At 41.4% G+C, this 16,525-nt stretch overlaps 2 protein-coding genes across 3 annotated transcripts; one reads left to right on the top strand and one right to left on the bottom strand.

Annotated features, from left to right (window-relative positions):
- Window positions 1–505: 505 nt before the first annotated feature.
- On the top strand, window positions 506–4,415 carry gltpd2b (glycolipid transfer protein domain containing 2b). The gene is made up of 4 exons (XM_006802185.3): window positions 506–700; window positions 2,734–2,792; window positions 2,945–3,117; window positions 3,226–4,415. Exons 1-4 carry the CDS (start codon window positions 631–633, stop codon window positions 3,839–3,841), a joined length of 918 nt encoding a protein of 305 aa, XP_006802248.2. The 5' UTR covers window positions 506–630; the 3' UTR covers window positions 3,842–4,415.
- A 992-nt stretch (window positions 4,416–5,407) lies between these two features.
- On the bottom strand, window positions 5,408–15,985 carry atp1b2b (ATPase Na+/K+ transporting subunit beta 2b). Of its 2 annotated transcripts, XM_006802183.2 has the most exons (8): window positions 15,469–15,985; window positions 11,083–11,211; window positions 10,883–10,990; window positions 10,525–10,730; window positions 10,266–10,325; window positions 10,015–10,041; window positions 9,300–9,395; window positions 5,408–9,140 (listed from the first exon to the last, which is right to left on the bottom strand). In XM_006802183.2, the coding sequence occupies exons 1-8, from the start codon at window positions 15,557–15,559 to the stop codon at window positions 8,973–8,975; spliced, it is 885 nt and encodes a 294-aa protein (XP_006802246.1). In that variant the 5' UTR covers window positions 15,560–15,985; the 3' UTR covers window positions 5,408–8,972. The 2 variants fall into 2 exon arrangements, with proteins under 2 accessions (XP_006802246.1, XP_006802247.1); XM_006802184.2 differs by lacking the exon at window positions 10,015–10,041.
- Window positions 15,986–16,525: the final 540 nt, after the last annotated feature.

Here is a 16,525-nt window from a genome sequence, read left to right as displayed (position 1 = left end):
TGTCATGGAGTGTATGAATTAGTGATAGAGAGAGCGAGAGGAGAGAAGAGGGAGGAGGGAAAGTGGTGGTCATTGGAGGAGAGGGAAGGGAGCAAGTGTTTCCTCAAGCTGACCAGGAATATAGTGCACATATAGCGGGAGGTTACAAGAGGACACCCTGTGTTGGCTCTGCTTTATCAGCTACTGGCCACACTCAGCTGATCTCTGGACCCTGGGGTTGAGCAACGCGACAGACAGGCAGCTCTGAAATCACAAAGGCAGGACGGGAAGCCACACAGATTTTAAACAAAGTCGCAGAAAAAGCTGGATAGAAATCGCAACCTCGGGCTTGAGGAGGTGACGAGGGAAAAGGGCAGTTTCAAAATAGAGCAAGAATAGTTAAAGATTGATAGGGGCCATAGTGGTGGACAGGAGGTTTTGTTTGAGGTTTTGGGGAGGAGTATGAAGGATTGGAGAGGAGGGTGGGGGGGGTGGGGGGTGGGGGGGGTCAGAGGCAGTGGTCTGGGAGAAAGTAATTTCAGTGACAGCCAGTGCCAGGGGACCAGAACTCATGTGAAAAGAGGAATTAAAAGATAAAGGAAAGAAAAAGGGACAAGAGGCAGACTGGACGGCCCCACACTGGACTTCAGTATGGGTGTAAAGAGCAAGGCTGCTGCAGCTATCCTTATCCTGCTGCTGTTCCTTGGCTCGCTGTGGCTACGTGAGTTTCTCTGTGTGTGTGTCTTTGATTCTCATGCTGTACTACTTAGTCTAAACAATCAGTGTGTTGTTTGCTCCGGATCAACAATGTCACATGATACCAAGTAGCCTTGATGTACAAAATACATTTAATATTACACATTTATTTATGGTAATGAAACAGTTACCCTTATTTTTCAAATAAGCTACTTCACAAATAATCTTTTACTGGTAAAGATTCTTGGAGGGTTATGTAAGTAACCCTCCAAGAATAATCTGTAAGCCTTAAAAATGTCACTGCGTTTTGCCTCATTAAAAAGAAGTAAAAGTTATTCATTGTCAAAGGAAATCAGTAAGTGGCTCCACTGTGACCTTTTAAAGGGCTAAGGAGTGTTACGGATTCAAATATTGGGGATGGATACAAGAGGAAAAACCAAAATAACCACACTGGTCCGGCCGGGTCAAGTCAAACGATGATTTAATGAACACACGCGTGGGAGATGGACACCATACAGCAGACAGCATCAGATCTCAAAATGGTGGAGCCTTGATCAAACTCTTATAGCCTCTAGTGGCCCCCACCTAATCATAAAAGCCTAAACATTCACATTCTTTCTCACACACAGCGCCTAAGCTACGACCTTGGCTCCCTGTTTATCTGCTCCTGCTAAGATGGGGCAGTATGCTCTGTTCTCTTCTAACCAGACAAATAAGGCGATGACTTTCTGCAAACAGTATTTCTTATAACTCAGCAGTATAATGCATCATAAAACAATATCATTCATTCACAATAAATCAGCAGTCTAATGCAATGCAGATCAGTTTACCAAATGTAATAGTTATCACCTTCTTCTAATTCAGGAGCATAATGCAAACTAAAACTACATAATAATTCACAATCTTTAGTTAGGGTCTAACATGGCAGAAAATAATATCATAATCCGACAGGAGCCACTTACTGATCTTTCTAAAAAATGTTCAAACTCAGTCCATGTGATCTGTCTTTGTCTAGTTCGTATTTATAATTCAGAATATTAGCCCCGGTTTTTAGTTGAAAGCATGAAATGTCACTTCTGTGTTGTTATAGTCAGGATGGAGACCGTTTACAATAATTCATAGTTGAGTTATTTCCGCTGTTGCAGGTAAATCTGTGCTGTGTTTAATCTGAACTCATGGAATTTGCCTGTTTGCTAGTTTTCGGTATTTTGACCAGAAGCTCGATAACCTGAATGTTTATGGGTCAGTTTGGAGGATGAACCTGTGAATGTTTCTGCTGCTGATTCAGTGATTTGCAGTAACCTCACAGCTCCCTTAAAAAACACCAAAACACTCAGCAGCACTCAGCATGCTCAACACATTGTTGCCACTGTCACTGGCAACAATGTGTCTGTAAGGGTCTTGTTGTAAATAAACTGAACAGTGCCAAACTTTCATTAGCAACTTGCACATCAGTTAAGATGATAGGCAGGTAGATAAGTTGGTCTTTACATACAGAGATATACAATATGACGTAATACAGGATACAAGGACACCTTCTTACAATCATTTCCATGAGACAACATAACTGTTAGATAACAGTGCTTCATGAATGTTACATTTCAGCCAGCTATAATCAAAATATCAATAACAATAGAAAATATTTTAAACAGTGACAGCGTGAGAAGGATTGTTTAATGAACCTACATAATATCACTACCTGCACCAGCAGCTCCTCTTACAGTTGCAAAGTGGGTTTCAGCTCATCGGTTTATCCTTTTAGTTCACTCTCACAACTTTGCTTCTTCTTCTTCTTTTTTTTTTTTAAAAGAAAGCACTGAAAGCTCGACCATATTGTAGTAGCTCACCATGAAACTGCAGACAAACACTAGCTGAAAATAGCATGAGCCACGAAGAGACAGTTATTTAGTTCACGGGTTTGCCGACACGCAAAGATAAACCAAGCTAAAGCTGTGTGACTATCTGAAAAATTAAATGATAACAATATCAATATTGCTCTGTGAACCAAAACTAACTGTAACCCATGGTCTTTTTTCTCTTTTCAATGGTCCACTTCAGACGGGGGGTTGGATTACCACTGGGATTCTTGTGTAAAAGGTTATAATCAGTTAAATAAGGTAAGAGTACATCCTGAATCTGATATTAGATCGCTTGCAGACTATGAAGTGGATTTCTTTGTTTTTTTAAATAAATGTTGTGCTTTCTTTCTTCCTTTGTCCCCTGCCGATTGCCCCCACATTCATGCGCTGCCCATCCCCCCCACCATTAGCTTCACCAGCTGTCCAACAGCAGTGTGGTCGATGGAGCTGAGAGCCAGCTTGAGCTGTGCCCCGGTCAGACCTTCCAGGTGTCACTTCTGCTCTCCCACCTGCTGGATGCCCCAACTCACAACTCTGACGTGCTGCTGCAGCCGTATCTGTCCAGCTGGGACGAGCTTGTCAAGTAGGATTTTCAGATAAAGATTTGTTTACAGCCATCAGGAAGAAAAGTTATTTGTTGTTTGCTGATTATCTGAAAGCTGCTTTATCCTGTTCTGTGTTACTCTTCTAGGTTCATGGACTCTCTGGGGCCAATGGTGGGACTGATATCTAAAGAGATAGAAAGTAAGACTTCTATAATTCGCCAGCTGGCCCTGACGGCAGACGGGAACCCTGAAGCAGAGGTAGACCCGGATCTACATTCCATAAACTCTGTAAACTCACAGGGTGGTGGGACAAAGAATAAGGCGTCGGTGCACACCAGTGCTTATCACTCTGTGCGCTCTATGATCTCGATGGAGCTGAATCAAGGCCTGGTGAGTTTCCACCACCAGACAGACTCTGGAAGCCGGACTCTACTGCGCCTGCATCGCGCTCTGCTTTGGCTGAAGCTCTTCCTGGAGAAGCTGGCTGAGACACCAGTGGAGGGACGGCTCAGGAGTCCCTCTGACCTGTGTCGTGAGGCCTACAAGAGCACCCTTGCTCAACACCATGCATGGTACGTCCGCAAGGCCGCTGAGCTGGCCTTCATTGCCCTGCCAGAGCGGGGCTTCTTTTTCAGGCTGGTGTGCGTGCAGAACCAGGAGGAGCTGAGCAAAGTGCTACACAGGGTGTCTCGGGCCATCGGAGAGGTTTATGACCGGACACAGAAAGCTCTGGAGGAAAATGGCATGCTGGACTTGCCATAAAAAATGAGATAATCAGACTGGACACAGGGGCACTGCTGCTGTTTTACCCTTCTTTGGATTGTGCTTCTGCTCTGTATCCTTGGCGTCATATATTGGATTTAGATACAAATAAGATGCAAGCTTTTTTTGAAGAATTGACTTGTTTTTCATCCAGAACTCAGCTTTTTTCTTCTTCTACGGACCAAAGTGCTGAGTCAACAATCAACATGTGACATTCAGCTTTACTTTGATGTTTCTCATCAGATTTTATGGGGTACTATCTCAAACTTTGTTGCTGATGATTATGGTTTAGACTGTGCATTATTTACAAAAATAGAATTGATTTTTTTTTAATAGCGCATGTGTAACTAAAATTGAAAATTGGTAATCGCTATATTAAAAAGAACTGCTCTTTTACAGTGTTATTCCTCTGGTAAATTACCTCGTAACTATGGTGTTGGTCTGAAATCTCCACACGACCAAACGGATTAGAAAGTTACTGCTTCACAGTGATGCTGTGTGTAGAGCATGAATTTGTTATTTTTACATCTATGTCATTTTTTTTGTATCATGTTAATGATTAATTAAAAAAAAAGAAGACAATCCATTTGATTATTTCTACTCATCGTGTGATCCAGCAATGGAAAAACATTTAAATGGCAATAAAAGGTTCTTTATGTTGTGCACCAGCCAACCAGCAGAGGTTCCAGTGCCCTGCTAGAAGTCACATCACAGTGAATATAATCTGGTCTATGTGGCACTCTTATCTATACACACTCTGCACTTTTTGTCTGAATCCAAATGCAAAGGCTTTTCCTGTCAGAATACGTTTGGTATTACTGTTTAGAAAAGCCTTCAAGTGAAGAATATCAAAGAATATTCAGTATTATATTACAGAGTACACGTGTAACCGAGAGAATAGCATGTGTATGACTCATCTGCACTGCTGGTGTTGATTAGACTGTTTTAAACCCAGCAGTACCTCCAACGCTGGCTCGGTCTCCATTTTTATAAAATGCTTTCTTTCTGCGTGGGCGAAAATGGGGTTAAAGTCACGGAGTGCAGAGGAGACAGGAGCCGGGTAAAGGTCAGGAAGCGGAAGTACACTTCACCTTTAATCCTGTCAACCACTTGGTGGCAGACTATTTAAAGCAACTGCCACAGGGGGGGAAAAGTACAACTTATAAAGCATCCACATTTTTTTTCCTATCTACAGTCAAAGTGACCTGTGACATGGATGGCATAATCATTTTGTGAAAATCAAGTTTATTTTGTATATAATCATGATATATTATATATACCATATATTACTGTTTTAAACAGTAATATATGGTTACCTGTGAGGATTATGGAGAGTGAGATTATATTAGTTTCATTAGTTACATTCACCGAAAACTACTTTTAACACTAGCTGGCTTCTTTTATTGTCAACTGTGAAAGTGATGCTATATTTAACTACATGATGATCACTGCTATTCCACCTAGTTTCTAGAACATGTCTGATCATGAGTAATACATCAATCCCTCCGCCCATGAAACTGGCAAAGAGTAGCAGAAAGATGACTGAGAAGCAGGCACGAAAGGAAGTTTGAGTTCCCTTAAATAACATTTATTCATTTCTCTATCTTGGTTTGCAGTAAACATGAGCAAAAATATACATACAGTTAGAGCAGAAAATAAAGATCCAGAATATTTATCATCTGTTAGGGAGAGAGTATTTGAACAAATTCACTGAATTTCCTTCTTGTTAGCTTATAATACCAGTCTTAAGCAATAATACAGCTTAACATTATGGGGCAATGAGATTTTTTGTTACTTATTCATGTAGTTATCTCTACTTATAAACCAACAGTTGGCTTTCTTCAACCTTTGCAGTGGATAAAGTGTTGTCAGAACTCTGACAGAAAGCTTTGATTATAGGTTTGTTTTAAAACAGTAAAACAAACTCAAATGACAAAAACATTCAAAGAAAAAAAACAACAAACTCAAATCCATATCTATTCAAGTTTCCTTGAATACAATTCTGAAAATCTATCTAGTACGTCCTATCACATGATATATTCCAGGCTAATGCATTCTCTCATCTTTACAACAAAATACTCTTTTATAAACAAAACAATTCTTTTTTTTAATGGTTCCATCATCATAATAACACACACTGGCATATATGCAGTCTTTCCCTTTTGTTCCTTACTGTTTCTGATGCACGTCGCTCTGATTGCGTTACAACCTTTCCTGTAAATATTCATATAGCCACACAAGAAATAAATATATTGCTTTTCAAAGACATTTCCAAATTATCACAGGAATAAAAAGCGGATAAATGGAGATAACAGGAAATAACATTCTGTGACACTGGGGGAGCAACACTGTCTGTCCACCAGGAGGCACTGTTATGTCGTGGTGAACCATGTTCCTTTGTGCGTATTTTTATTATATAAGAGGAGGCCTTTTCATTATCACAAGGTATTTAGCCCTCCAGCTGGATCCTACAGTATCTCTGCATGGGATCCTTACTCAGATCTACTGCTGAGGATGTGTCAGACAAGTGGGAATTCAATTTTAACTGTCATGTAGATCTTTGGTTGAAGAAGTCATCTTCACATGCGTGAGTGAAACAAGAGTGTCCAATTAGCCAGTGAAGTGGAACACTTTTATTTGTTGTGATGTGATTCAAACTAAACAAAGTGTAATGTGAATGTGGTGAACAAAATGAGAAATGAATAAACCTTGAACCGGCCGCCTACTGAGGAGGAGCAACAGAGCGGGGTGAAGAAGTTCAGCGTGCCTGCTCTGGATTAGTTGACCAGATTAAGAGATTACATTGAAATTAAGTAAGTGTTGCAGCAATGCAAGAGGAGAAATGCATGCAAACTGGGTGGCGGACTCATGAAAATTACTGTTAGAGCTGATCATCCATTATAAATGACCTTTCAAATATAGATTAGATAATCACCTTGGATCTAATGGGCTTGCCTTCATTTAATGTCAGATGATGCAGTCTTATTTAAACTACTGCAAGATATTTGCAGGCACACAGAGAAACACACAGCCTTCCAAAAAAAATAATTAATAATCAGCCAGACCTTAATGTGAGTGAACAGATGCTCGTGTTCTATATTTGCTGCAGTGACATGGCAGGTTCACAGTCTAACTGATCTAACAGTTTTGGAGCTGTGCAGAGGTGATGTGCCTGAGTTTAAAAGTGGGACTCCACAGATTTCTCAAGCCAATAATTTAAGGGATGCTTAGTAAACAGCTCAAGCACTAAACTCAGGAACATGTCTGACTTTTTTTAGAGGCTGAAACTGGTTGTCTTGTTATCAGTATGGGTTTTCCTTCAGTATGATTCATACAACACTGGGGAACACAACAACATCGAACCAAATGAACAAAAACATATCCTTCTTATGTGGTCAATGGAGTAAATCTTCGTGTTGTTTTTAATTTGCTACAGCCCTACAAATCAAAACTGAACTATCATTCAAAATAATAAAGTAACGACTGTCTTTTAAAATAAGAGGTAAAGTGTACATTTTCGTATCTCAGATGCATCCTTTAGGTGAAGAAAATGAGAATGAATGAGAAAAAAGAAAACTACCCAAAAAAAACCAAAACACAAAAAACAAACAACAAACAACTTTCAACATCCTTCTTCCTTCAAAACTGGAAATGCATTAATAAACTCAAGTCAGCTTCACAAAAAAAAAAGAAAAGAATAAAAGCGCACTTTCTGTGCAAAACAATACAATTTTTTTTTACAACGGCATCTATTTCTGATACAAGTGAAATAGATGCAATACACTCAAAAATACAGCTCCTCTAAACATCGATTGAATATTGATATTAAAAACTGAAACGCGAGAAACTCTTGGTTTGACTTTGGGAATAAAATGCGATATTGAATTTTGTCTGTGTGTGTTTGTGTGCTCGTGCAGAACAGAGGTCTATTTTGTCATTTTCACATGATATTCAGCTATCTTATTGGACTGCAGTCCAGGAGCCACAAAGCTAGAGTTCAGCTTACCCCGTAACCGACTGAGAATTCAGGTGTTATATGACCCCCCCATATATAAATATATATATATATCATCTGTTTCACAAGCTACTCTCAGGCCACACAATGAGAGTGAATATCAAATGATCCAAAATGATTACTATTTAATAGAAGTCATCTGATGAATGGATACGGGCATTCATAATGCATGCCACTTAATGAATATTGCACATTGCATGCAACTTCCCGACCTACAGTATGAACTAAAACACACGATCCCCTGCACTCTTTACTCCTCTTTACCTGTAATGTGTACCTCGTGTTCTTCTTCTTTTTTTTTTTTTTTTGGGGGGGGGGGGTCTGTATCACATTTTGAAAAAAAAACCCACACTGCGCGTGAAGTTTAAAGATTACGGTGTGGTCCCTCCTGGTGGTCAGTCGCTGAACTTATTACAGATGGTAAGCAGCCGAGACACAGGAGCCTCCTTCCTTTGTAGCATACTAAGACAATACGCACATGCAAATGGCATCATCTCTGCATCAATCCTGTTTGTTGGAATATTCTTTTAAAGTGCAACGAAATAGACGCACTGATGTAAGATTACTATTATTATGCTGTATAAATACTGTAGATATACACGCTCGGTATTGTAATTTGTGGATCTTCATATCTAGAGGGATACTCTATGAGGAGGCAGCGGGTCGGCGGGGGGTGGGGAGCAGCCGTACAGTGGTAAAGTTGCTGATCCTTGCAAACTCTGCGAACACACGTCCACGTCCTTTATAGCCCCCTAGTTTGTCATGCAGTATAAATAGACATCACCTCAAACTAACTGATGGAAAATAACCTGTGTGTGAATGCTCACAGAAATAATGACAGGATTAGCACCCTTTTGGTTCTCGCCTCGGTCTCGCCACGCGACCTGACAAAGAATTTCCCACAAAAATCTGTGGAGAGGTGTGGGGTGGACGGTGGGGGGTGAGGTTGGAAAGGGTTGGGGGTGTAAACAAATCCTACAAAGGGTGTGAATACTGTGATTTTTGTTTTCTGTGCATGTGCAGTGTTGCTGAGAATGAAGACAGTATGTTTTGGGGGATGAGGCTGGTGGGGTTGGGGGTTAGGGTTAGGGTGGGGTTGGAGGAGGGGGAGTAAACCTAGTTTTTACTGTTGATCCTCAGCTTGAAAGACACTCGCCCAGCAAACTTGTCCCTTTCACCACCAACGGGAATGTTTTCGGCGTTGATCTTGCACTCAATGTTCACGTCTTCATTGTGAGTAATGTTGAGGAACTTGACTGCAACCAAGGGCTGAGAGTAGTTCACCTGCAAAAACAGTCAACAAAGACGTCGTAAACCTACGGACCCAGTAGGTTTAACTCTGTGGTCTGTGTGCGCAATTGTAAACAAACACACATTAATTATTAACAGTTACTTCTATCATGTTTACAGCACATTATATTTTAATTTAAACCACATTCTTACCTGCGCTTTCTTGCCGTAGTAAGGGAAGTACATAGAGTTGATTGTGCCATTTGGAGGAAAGTAAATCAACTCTCCAATTTTATCAGCGTCATCTTTCTGAGGGGGTGAAACGGCTTCATCAGTTATATAGCTTTAATCTCCACTTTATAAGGTGGAGGTGAGCTTTATTTGTCTACTTTTCTCTAAAGTTCTTTCTCCTACATATCTACCATCTAGTTCTAAAATGCAAATACAAAACAACAATGTGATCGACTGCTACAGATATATCATATAGAAATATAATCTAAACCAGGGGAGTCAAACTTTGAGAAAGGTAACGCAGCGCCAAATTTTATAGTGACTAAGATAACCTGTTAAGTAGAATCTTATGTAAATAACATTTTTTAAAGCCAATTTCAACAATATTTTTTTCTACATTCAGCAACTTTGTTATTACAAACACGGGCATCATAAATCGTACAAATTACTAAGCTACCTTATGTCAGTGTGATATGGCAGACTAAGTCATATGAAGACAGATATGTCTCAAGATATAATCTTAATAGAGTAAAAAGTGCAAAAATACTAATGATATTCTCACAATTTTTACACACTTTGTAAAACCACCCAGTGGGTGAAACTGGGCCCTTTGGCAGACCTCTTCTTGCCCAAAGGCTTTTTGTTTGACACCTCCGATCTAAACTGTACCAAACATAGGTCCTGGACTTTTTCTTACCCATTGATCTTTGCCAACTCTGTATTTCTGCGAGTGAACAAATTAATGGAACGCAATGGAGAAAAGAAAAGGGCAGCGATAAAAACAACTGGCTTGACTGACAAGACAGCATGAAAAAAAAAATCATGATAGCTAAGAAAGGAAGGTGGAGGTAAACGACAGGTGGAATACTGCAGATGACGTGAGGCACAATAGCTATGAATAAAACTGTTATGTCAAGCCTCTGATTGTGAAAGACAAAAAGGGATTACCTTTGCAGCACAGGTGACATACGGAGCCTGGTTATCCTTTCCTGGCAGCAAACCAATCACCTGATGAGAAAATAAAGAAAACCGTTTTTTGTTCATTTTTAGGCGATAAGTGAATGATGATAAATGCAAAAACCAATCAGTTTAATTATGATAGTGACTTTTGTCTTTTTATCATTTCCAACCAGTTTGGTTGTCTCAGTCACTCCATGTCTCCTAGCAACACCAGTCCCTTTCACTCCCCTCTCTTTTCCTTTCATACCCGATTCAGCTTGATGATGATGCATGGCTGGCCTTCTCTGTATCCATAGTAACGGTCATCGATTCCAGAGCAGCTCTGGAGGACTGTGCGGTTGAACTGACATGATCGTTTCGGGTTGTTCTTCACCTCACCGCTGTCCTCCTGGATGAAGTACTTGTCTGGGGCGCACTCGTGATTTTTCTGGGCTTGGAGGGAATCATTGTAGGCTGCAGGGAAAATAGGAGAGTGTGTGTGGGGTGAAATTGTCTTTATAATCAACTAAGATTCCAATACAAGACGCTCTCCTGTCAGCTAACTATAAAGAGATTATCTGTGTATGTCATAACATTCTGTCTTAGAGGGCAAGAGCCAAACTTACGTTGAAGGAACTTGTCCAATGTCTGGGCATACAGGTCCCAGCTCTCAGTGTCCTCTTTAGTATAGACTATTTCAAAGGTGTCATCTGCCCGAGGTCTAATCACCAAGCCTGAGAGGGACAAGAGAGACAGCAGGGAGTACGTGACACAGTACACAGACCATGATCTGTGTTCATGCAGCTTGTATCTATAGTTTCTGCACCTGGTGTGGAGAGCCTGTCTTGCCAGGTTGGTCTGTGTTCGTCCAGGGTCTGCAGCATGACATACATGGTGAGAGCAAACATGCCAGCGAGGCAGGTGTAGAAAATTAAATAGAAGAGAAAAATAAGGCCTGCAGACAATAAGAAAATAGAGCCATATTAATATAAGCAATAGTAACAAAAATGGAATATTAAAATATTACAAAACAGCATCTTCCCCAACTGGAAAAAATGACATGAAAGTAGCACTATATGTAAAAAAAAAACCAAAACAATTTCTTCATCATCAGATTTGGTCAGTTGATGTTGTAGAAAGATAATCTGATCACATGCACCAAAATATAACATAATATAATTTGTGTTTATGTGTTTATTGCATGGAAAATGTATGTTTGATACACTGTGCAAAAAACCCCCAATAACCTTTAAGCCTTTTGTTGCTATGATTACATTATTTAGTCTGCTATACACCACAGTACATCTATGAATTATGCATAAAGTCCATTAGACTAACATCTGCAAGTCAGCAAAGTCCATTTCATTATATTTGCAGCACACAAACACTTAATGAGTACAAATAATCTCACATCTGAATTGATGAGTAGTTCATGTCTATTACGTCACTCTCTAACCAAACATGTCCACGGGATTTCAGTTAATCCTCGTTAAATTGCTTCACTGCATCTGCAACATCTGCCTCTGTTTCTCTCTCACTCGCATGAAGCAAATCATCCTTTTGATGCAATGCTTAAAATATCATCGTTTAAAGTTAAAATAACTGGAGGCAACACATTTTCACTGTAATGCAACTAATGCAAGTGGTCTGAGAGAGAACTAGAGTCCTGCATCTCCCCAGGGCTCTATTTTAAGGCTTTAAGTCATCTAGACCACAATAGGAGACTGTGTCCAATCATGGGTCTTTTAAAAAGAATAACAGGGAAGCACTATAGGGTAGCATAAAAAGCACAAAGTGCATGTAGGATATAAGAAGCAGTGGTGCAATCTGTGAAGCAGAAGACATCCACCAGGGAGAGCAGGGTTTGAATCATATGTGAAGCCATAACTCAATACTGACTCATTTTAGCACACATGCCAGTGGCTGTACAGTGGAAGGTGCTTAGTACAGATCAGGCAGAGCTTTTCCTTCTATATTTCTGCCCACTGCAGGTTTTTTTATTTTATTTTATCAACATAAACTCAAAACACAAGCTGCACATTAATCCTTAAATTCTTTGTGTTTTTGCATGGACTGAAAAATAAGTATGACACAAAGTGAACCTAACCACGCAGGAGTTCATGGCTGACGACCAACTTCCTTATAGAACTGTCCTGTCCACAGAAAGGAAGGAAGAATGACAGAAGGCAACACCGGGAGAGAGAAAATAAGGATGCCCCGGAGACTGAGCCGCAGAGTCAGGGGACTAGGTTTATTAATAACTGTGTACGAGTAAATTGATAATGATAATTACATTTGATATAAAGAAGAGTTTGTTTTTAATGCTTTACTTTGTCATTGTTGTGACGAAAATACTGAGATTTCAGATGGAGATCCTAACTTGGCATCTTTTCATTGTTATCTTGTGAGATCAACAAATTCATAAACCATTTCTGAGGCGATCTTTCTAACTTGGAACCATCAGATACATTTGAAGCAGCCGTTTGCTTCCCATCCACATACAGAACATGTATGTGACGCATCCCCCATTTCAAGCATCGACACCTGAGGCCATTGTTGGGAGGCAGCTGAGTACCTTGACCCTGCACCTCTGCTGGATGGCCCCCAGCGTGGCGCTCACTCCCTCAGTCAGCAGGCTCAGCATCGCATTTGTCTCCCTGCGCTGCCAGACTGGCAAAATGTCAAAGGGAGATGGAGGGGGGGTGGCAATCGCAGAGGGGTATCTTGATGATTTACAGCTTGTGTGTACAGCTTGTGTGTGCATTTTTTTGCCTGACTGTACCTGAAGTTTTAGAATCTAATAAAAATGAATCCCTTAGTGGGATGACAATGAGCATCCCATCTACACCACAGAAAAGACACAAGCTCAGTTATTAATTATACACAGACCATGAACTATGCTGGAGGCAACGCAGCAAGAGAGACGCTACGATCCAACAAAAGTGGCAAAGTGTTTGTCTCTGTCGTCAAGCGGGTGGGGGAATTTTTGTGCTAACCACAAATATGACACCACCCAGGGGGAGAATGAATGTACGCACACCCAGACGGGATCAAGCGTGCAGGCAAGGTGGCTTCCCCCCCCTGGCAAATAGGGTGTTGGGTTTACAGCCTGCCCTCTCAGTGCATGCTGATGATGGACAGTGAGGCGTCTCTGTTTCGCACTGGTTTTGTATGCAGACGGCGATTGAAAGAAAAGAACAAAAGGACAGGCTCGGATGGTCCACTGCCCTGTTCTTTCTTCGGTAATAATGGCAGGAGGTGTCCCTTTTTCTTTCACAATTAATTGGGAGGACATGCTGTTTAATCGCTTTGCAACTTGCTGATCAAACGCACCTCTGAAATAAAAATGAAAAGGTCTGGCGAGAGCGTGGATAGCTTTGAGCTGTGGCTCTTTCGCCGGCAAACACTGCTAATTATCTCGTACACAATGTTAAAGTAACAAAGAGCACCGTGATTCTGTTCACCATGAGGTCCTTTGAGGTTCTCTTCCTGTGTTGCAGTGTGGACTTTGTTTCTGGAAGTGGGAGGTCCAGAACACTTCATTAGTCAAGCTAGTTGTCTGACCACGTTTCACTGTGTCAGCTTGTGGCATGTGTAACAACAAACCTGCAGCACTGCTCTCCTTTATCAAGGTTATTTCCATATCATTACAGCTCTTTACAGAAAGCAGAACACAAAAGGAAGTGTTCTGCGTCTCATCCTCAAAGAAGTCTTTGATCTAATGCTTTGAATGTGCATTGTGTTGCAGAAACACATTTATGCCTTAAAGAGACTGGAAACCTGCATTTAAACCCCTCTTGAGTGCAAGCCGTAAGAAACTGTATCACGAGTAGATTAGGCCGTGTTCCCAGCACATTGGAAGTAATGGTACAGTATGTACAGGCTTAGGAGAATGAGAAAGTGCTACTCTGAAAAGCCAAGTTTAGCAGACCTACATGTAGTGGCTAACTCCAGAAATAGCCTAATTAGCAAGTCTCAGAGAGCGCAGCTTAAAAAGGCCAACAGACCTTAAAGCACCTGGGGCACATTGAGCTGGATTAAGTTGTACACTGTGGGAGGATTCCAGTTAAGGAAGCTACAGTCCATGAGTCCCAGCCCCACACTGAAAGAATAATATATGTGCACTGATGAAAAATAATCAGAAAATTCAAACTCAAAGTAAAGACTACGTTTAACACAGTTTCAGCCTCGAGTGCTAAACTCAAGTCTCTGAGCTCAGATCTTCAGTGAAAATGTGAAAATGAATCCAAGTTCCTAAAAATGTTTTACTTTGCCAGAGCACGTTGAATTTGATACCTTCCTCTCCAGCCAATGAACTCATTAGATTAGGATTAAATCCCTTACTGATTTACACACACTGGGAGGGGTCGAGTTGGAGGTGATACAAATAGCATTTAGCCCTCGGCTTTACCCAGATTAAACATGCTCCAATGTCATTAGAACAGAGCCATATGCGCCCTGTCATCTCATGAATCTTTGAACTAGTTGCAGGGTCTTTGTATAGCAGAAAAGGTATCAGTATATGGCAACAAGACGGTGTTAAAAAGAGGATTTGACCTAATCGTCGCTCAGCATCTCAGGGGGAAAGCCTGGAAATAAATGACATCATGTTGCACAAACACTTGATGAAGCCACCGGCATGCAAACAAATCTCTGTACAACTTCAGTAAGCCGCTTTCCTAGAAAAAGTCTTCTCTGCAGCAGAATGAAAGTCATAGTTATAACTAAATCACTCTTCAGGAAAGAAGAATCGATTACATGCACTTTACAAGAAAGTGGAGCCTTTTTATTTTCAGCAATGCTGCTGTAATCAGGTTTATCCAAATGTAAAATAAACCCAAATGCCTCCACCCTTATGCTGGGCGCAATGCGCAGGGAAAGCATTGCAGAAAAAATACATTAAATTAATAAAGTAGACAGGAGTTGGGGTGGGGGGTGGAGGGGTTCAGCTGGCTTCCACAGGAGCGGTGCCGCAGTCAGATTTCAGCACCAACCTGTAGTGGACAGCGACATCCATCTCATCGCCTGAAGGAAATTACCGCCTAACTTCAAGCAGGGTCGAAATTCATGTCATGGTTACACACGCTCATTTCTCTCTTACAGCATCTTAGCGAACCTTTAGGGGGGGAAGGGGGGGGACCACTGTGGCAGAGACCTGTTACAGAGCCGGGGGACCCTGTTTGCTGCATTGCCGTAGCTGGACAGCACTTACCCCAGCTGCTCGCCGTTCTGCCCAGAAACTCCCTCGTCCTCGGGTTCCATAGAAACTCCTTCCAATCGCTTTTTTCTCCATCCTTTGCCATTTTCTAACGAACTGCTCCAAAGCTCAACTAAAAGCGGCCTGATGACACTGAGCGCCGGGCTGAAGCACTTTGCCCTGACAGCAGAGAACAAGAGGGATGGAGAGAGAAGGAGAGAGAGAGAGCCCTGCCGTATCACTGCTCCTACAGGAAGAAGACCGGCATTAAAGAAGTCGACTTAAACACTCAACGAGCCCGCATGAAAATAAATAAAGTAAAAGCACTGCTGTAGCCTAGATTATATGAAGGACTGGTAGGCCAACAGAAGAGGTAGCAGTTTCACACTCAGAACAGACCTAGTGACTGCCCTCCCCCCCAGCTCTTGTCTGCATGCCGCAGAGTTTTGATGAGTGGTGCAGAAATGTAGTGATACTGCGGTAAAGCACTCCCTCCGCCTCCCTCTACAAGCGCCACACCGCTCTCCACACATACATCCTAACACGCACGCACCAGCGCGGGCCTTAACCCTCCTCCCGCATGCCGTGATCCACAGCAGCTCCCGCCTACGCCACCCGCCTGACCAATCACCTGCTCGGGATTGTCACTCCTGATGCACGAGAGACAAGCCTCAGAGCAAATCGCTTGGTGGCTTAGGGCATCCCTTTATTGGCTAAGGGGTTCTTGACGTCACGTATCCAAAGAAAAATCAACAGAATAATTTTAATAATCCCTCATGGACCGTGTTGGTGAATCCACTGTCCGCTTGAGGTGACTAATTTATGTCCCATTCAGGCTTTTATTTATTTTTGAATCAAGTTATGTCAGGAAAGCCTTGGAGAATTTATTTATTCAGTCTTTTCCTTCTAGTAACAGCAGTAAATGAGAATGAGGCTTTTTGAAAGGATAACATAGAAATTACATTAAACCCTATATATACATTATTAACATCATTTACACATCAAAAATATACAGTCACCCACTTTCAGTTCTAAATATTTCTGTATAACTTATTAGAATCTGGAGCTTACG

This window comes from Neolamprologus brichardi, chromosome 10 (assembly GCF_056152115.1).
Source record: "Neolamprologus brichardi isolate AB-2024 chromosome 10, ASM5615211v1, whole genome shotgun sequence".
NCBI lineage: Eukaryota > Metazoa > Chordata > Actinopteri > Cichliformes > Cichlidae > Neolamprologus > Neolamprologus brichardi.
This window is presented reverse-complemented; position numbering and strand designations above follow the sequence as displayed.